The sequence below is a fragment of the Limulus polyphemus genome, unplaced genomic scaffold (assembly GCF_000517525.1).
Source record: "Limulus polyphemus unplaced genomic scaffold, Limulus_polyphemus-2.1.2 Scaffold6669, whole genome shotgun sequence".
NCBI lineage: Eukaryota > Metazoa > Arthropoda > Merostomata > Xiphosura > Limulidae > Limulus > Limulus polyphemus.
In genome coordinates this window covers 33,063-38,130 of record NW_013672279.1, presented here as the reverse complement: position 1 = coordinate 38,130, position 5,068 = coordinate 33,063, and the positions used below count along the sequence as shown (strand labels likewise).

Below are 5,068 nucleotides of genomic sequence, written 5' to 3'. Positions count from 1 at the left end.
AAAAAAAAAAAAAAAAGGATGTGATAACGCTGAATGCAAAACAATTTTATCAAAAGAAAAACCTTTTCTGGCAGAGTGATATTTATTCAGGGATATGAAGTATTATTTGAAAAGGTTTTTCATTGTACAAAACTTGAAGATAGCTTTGATATACGGAAACATCTGTAAGCTTAGTTCTTGCACAGATCTTAAAATATAACTTTAAAAAAATGGAACCAATAATTGGTCCAGTTATCAACGCTATTTTCAAGTTTTGAACAACTCGACTTTCAAGATCTACGTATCTACATGAGCCGATGTTTCCATTTATGTTTTAAGATCTGTGCAAGAACTCAGCTAACAGATGTTTCCGTATATAAAAGTTATGTTGAAGTATTATTTGTCTAGGTAGTCTTTACCTAATAGCCATTTGTTCCGTGAACCAAGATCTTTATTCTAAGTTTAATAAAAACTTGTAATTCTCAGGTTTAACTGGCAGTTATGCTGACAATAATACGGTTCCAGCATTACCTTCAGAGTGGGATGGTAACGAAGACTCGGAAGAAAGACCTCGGCAGAGACGACCTGCCAAACCAAAGAAAACTGCGGAACGAACACTAATGATTACTCAACAGATACACGAGAAACCCACAAAAGATGAAGCTATTTCCAACACCTTGCCCAGTGGCTCAGTAAATCTTGAAGATACTTGGAGCCAGCACCAACAGAGGGCACTAGAACTAGCCCTTCAGCAGTTTCCTAAAGGTACAGAAGAAAGATGGGAAAGGGTAGCCAAGTCTGTTCCTGGAAAGACCAAAGTAAGTATCTCCTGTTTTGAGGACTATAACAATTTTAACAGGTCAGGAGTTGATTCACAAACTTCATACAGGGGGTTAAAAAAACGCCCTAAGTCCTAGAATTAGTTATTGAAAAGAATGCTATTGGTTAGAAACTGTGAAAGATATATAAATATAACTACCTGATCAATATTTACTGGTTCTATCACTGAGTGTAGACAGTAACTCTCAAAAATATGATTAGAACAGAAATGTTTGTTCTAATTCTACACGTTTCTTGGCTACTGAAATTGCATCATGTCAATTTCAAGTTTTCCAAATTCTGTGTTGACTTCTTATAGTACTTCTGTAACTTTAATGGTCATGACATTAAGAACCAGAAGGATGAAAGATTAGTGTTTATCAAACTCCAACTACACCGTAAAACTTAGTAACATTCATGTTGTTTGTACTGGTCATGTTTTTATGGTCTGCCAGTTTGTGGTGAAGTTTCTTCATTTGTGATATTCCATCCATGATATTCTGTGTTCAAGCTAAATCTGGACCTAGTTTGTGGTGAAGAACCTTTATTGAAAGTAATTTTCTAATCTCCAATAAAATATTCCATGGAATAATGAAGATATTTTATGAAGTGTTTATTTCATCACTAGTATGATTTGACTATATTGGAGAAAGTGTGGATCTAGAAAACTGTCTTTTTAGGACTTATAATGGTTCAAGAGAAAGTGGTAAAGTTTAAGTACAGTAACACATCGATATACTGGAGTTTTGTTCACATGTTAAAATTAAAAACTGACATAAATAAGTGGGAGAAGGGATGACGGTCCAGGTTGAGGCTCTCCTTCCTCCACTGGTGAAGAGGAACAGTGTTTTTAGATGAAATGAAGTGTGGATTGTTTTTGCCTTCTTCAGCTTCACGGACACCTACTGTAAAGAATCCCGCCCAACACACTAAACCTGACGACCGAGACGAAGGTTAACAAACAAAATATACGAACATCTCGACACTTAAGAATCCATATTTTATTATAATTTTATTCATGTTTTACTGTAGATCAATAAATATATTATTTATTTATTAATTTCAGTGTATCTATATATTATTTTACTTTATTTTTTAGGTATCTATGTAAACTTTGTTATACTGAAACTTTGTTTATCAAATATAATCTTATCAAAGTATTACTGTACGTGAAGGTTTGACCAAATTAAGAATAAAGATTGTGAGGCTAAAAGATGTACCTTTGTGATTTTAAAAAACTGTCTTGATTTTCTTCTTTCATGGTTTTTAAACCTTTAAAAAAAGTAATGAACATTAAAAATTTATCTGAATGCATAGATTCACACATGCTATAATAATATAAGTATAATAATGTAAGTACACAAGCTCTATAATAGTATAATCTTTTTTTTTTCACTTTCAGGAGGAATGTGTGTTGAGGTTCAAAGTGCTTGCTGAAATGGTTAAACGAAAGAAACAAGGACTGGTTTCTTAATGAAACCTTTCTGTACATTATGTACAGTTTCAGTGCTGTCTGTGTGTGTATTTATATAATTTCAGCAAGGTGCTTATGGATGGGATCTATTCAACACTTGCCAGCTGTAACAGTGAGCTTATGCTAAGTGGAAACTGTTTAAAACGTATTTCTTCAGACTAATGAAAGGTAAAAAAAGATTTTTATATCGGGGACTTTGAAATAATGTCACAGATGTGCTCCCAGGATTCAGTTAAAACAGTTAAAGAAACTTTTAATGTTGCCAATATTATAATTTCTAACTTAACATCCATGTAAAGTAATATGTTGAAATAACGTCTTTAATTTTTTTATATACGTTTATCAGATTTTTTATTGAGATATGTATTTTTATTTCTAAATATGTCATGGTAGAGTTTATCAATAGTATAACTTCTTTGTTTTAGTTGTTCAGCATCTGTACAACTAGTGAAGAGTTGAGTTAAACTGTGCTACTAGTTGTTCAGCATCTGTACAACTAGTGAAGAGTTGAGTTAAACTGTGCTACTAGTTGTTCAGCATCTGTACAACTAGTGAAGAGTTGAGTTAAACTGTGCTACTAGTTGTTCAGCAACTGTACAACTAGTGAAGAGTTGAGTTAAACTGTGCTACTAGTTGTTCAGCATCTGTACAACTAATGAAGAGTTGAGTTAAACTGCGCTACTAGTTGTTCAGCAACTGTACAACTAGTGAAGAGTTGAGTTAAACTGTGCTACTAGTTGTCAGCATCTGTACAACTAGTGAAGAGTTGAGTTAAACTGTGCTACTAGCCAAAATTTGAATCATGGTCTGATAACACACTGTGTGAATGTATGGTTTAAGTTTGTATACAGACCAAGACGTTTTATAGTTTTAAAATAAAGTTCAGTAAATATGATGAAACCAAATCACTAAGTTGGAAAAGTATTCTGTTATGTAACAGTTTTAAATGGAAACACTGGTTATCAGCAGAGGTTCTAATACTTAAGTTAGTGTTTCGTTTTTATACTATTTTTGTTCACGTTTCACAAGATACTGAGCAGTTCTGTTTTTTTTACCTGTAAAAACACCGAGTTTCAAGAACTAGCCAAACTGATGTAGTTCATTTTGTATGTAATATATATATATATATATATAGAGGGTACTTCAACAGTAGTTAATGGGATTAATTTGAATACGAAACAACTTGTGTAAGTGGTTTATAAAAATGTCTGTAAAAAGCCTATGGTTTAAACGAAACTACTGTAATGTGTGATGGGATTTCAGAAACACTAGGTTTAGTAAGATTCTTGACAGAAGTGGACATTCAGTCTTCAAAAGACTGTTTGTAGCTGTAGGTGTAAGGTCTTTGGTATGTATATCTGAAAGATTGGTTTAATTAAAAGTAAAATAGATTTGAGTTGATATATTTCTTAGAACTGCGTGAACTTACTTTATGTGGTAGCGAAATGTAACATCTAAGATATTCAGTTTTTCCGTCGATGAATAGATTACCTTAAAAGTTACAGATCCACACATGGTGTGTGTGTATGTAGAGAGAGAGAAATTAGTAGTGTAGACTTTATAATTGTTGTTTTGTGATTATTGAAAACAAAGCATTTAAGTATCATATTTTGTAAGTTAAAATTATAAACAGTTTGTGCGAGTTCTCTAATTTATAAATCCTACATTCAAATTGAGTGTGATATATAAAGGAACAACACCTCATGTTCTAATGATTTATAAAGTAACAACACCTCATGTTCTAATGATTTATAAAGTAACAACACCTCATGTGCTAATGATTTATAAAGTAACAACACCTCATGTTCTAATGATTTATAAAGTAACAACACCTCATGTTCTAATGATTTATAAACTAACAACACCTCATGTTCGATTGACTTATAAAGTAACAACACCTCATGTTCTAATGATTTATAAACTAACAACACCTCATGTTCTAATGACTTATAAAGTAACAACACCTCATGTTCTAATGATTTATAAAGTAACAACACCTCATGTGCTAAGAAAGTATTATTCAATTGTTTTAAAACCTGTTGATTTTCCTTTTTTTTTAATTATTAAAAACAGTTGTTCGTTAACTAGCTTTTAAGAACTTGGAAAGTTTGTTTTGTCGTATAGATTGTAGCGTCCTTCATCAGAGGTAATTTATAAGTGATTTTTGCAACTATCAGCATCATCAGAGGTAACTTATAAGTGATTTTTGCAACTATCAGCATCATCAGAGGTAACTTATAAGTGATTTTTGCAACTATCAGTGTCATCAGAGGAAACTTATAAGCGATCTTTGCAACTATCAGTATCATTATTTTTTGTAAGTATCTTTTTTGTTAGTTTAAAAACAGAGAGAAAGTACCTTTTTTTTTTAGTGAGAAATTTGATTTCTAGACCAACAGTTGTACATCCATCCCTGAAGTAGTGACAATCAACTTTTGAATAAGTTAAATCACAGTGAAATGACTAAAAATGGAGATTAATTGGAGAGAGAGAATTTTTTTTATTTCTAGAATTTATGAATTAAAAATGTTATACATGCATGTCTCTAGAGAGAGATTTAAAAAAAAAAATTTAATGTGCAAACTAATCCGATGAAGGTGATTCAGGGCACACTGTATAACTGTTGGATGTGTGCAAACTAAACCGATGAAAGTGATTCAGGGCACAGTGTATAACTGTTGCATGTGTGCAAACTAAACCGCTGAAGGTGATTCAGGGCACACTGTATAACTGTTGCATGTGTGACAAACTAAACTGCTGAAGGTGATTCAGGGCACACTGTATAACTGTTGCATG

At 32.2% G+C, this 5,068-nt stretch overlaps 1 protein-coding gene across 2 annotated transcripts in view; it reads left to right on the top strand.

The window, feature by feature from the left end:
* LOC106473953 (dnaJ homolog subfamily C member 1-like) overlaps nucleotides 1-5,068 on the top strand; it is a 16,655-nt gene that overhangs the window by 9,444 nt on the left and 2,143 nt on the right. Inside the window, exons 2-3 of one of the 2 annotated variants that reach the window (XM_022402339.1) lie at nucleotides 464-797; nucleotides 2,201-4,979. In XM_022402339.1, coding sequence (XP_022258047.1) covers nucleotides 464-797; nucleotides 2,201-2,272 — 406 coding nt within the window. In that variant the 3' untranslated portion in view covers nucleotides 2,273-4,979. Of the gene's footprint in view, nucleotides 1-463; nucleotides 798-2,200; nucleotides 5,036-5,068 lie in introns of both variants that reach the window. The other variant, XM_022402338.1, reaches the window with a different exon arrangement.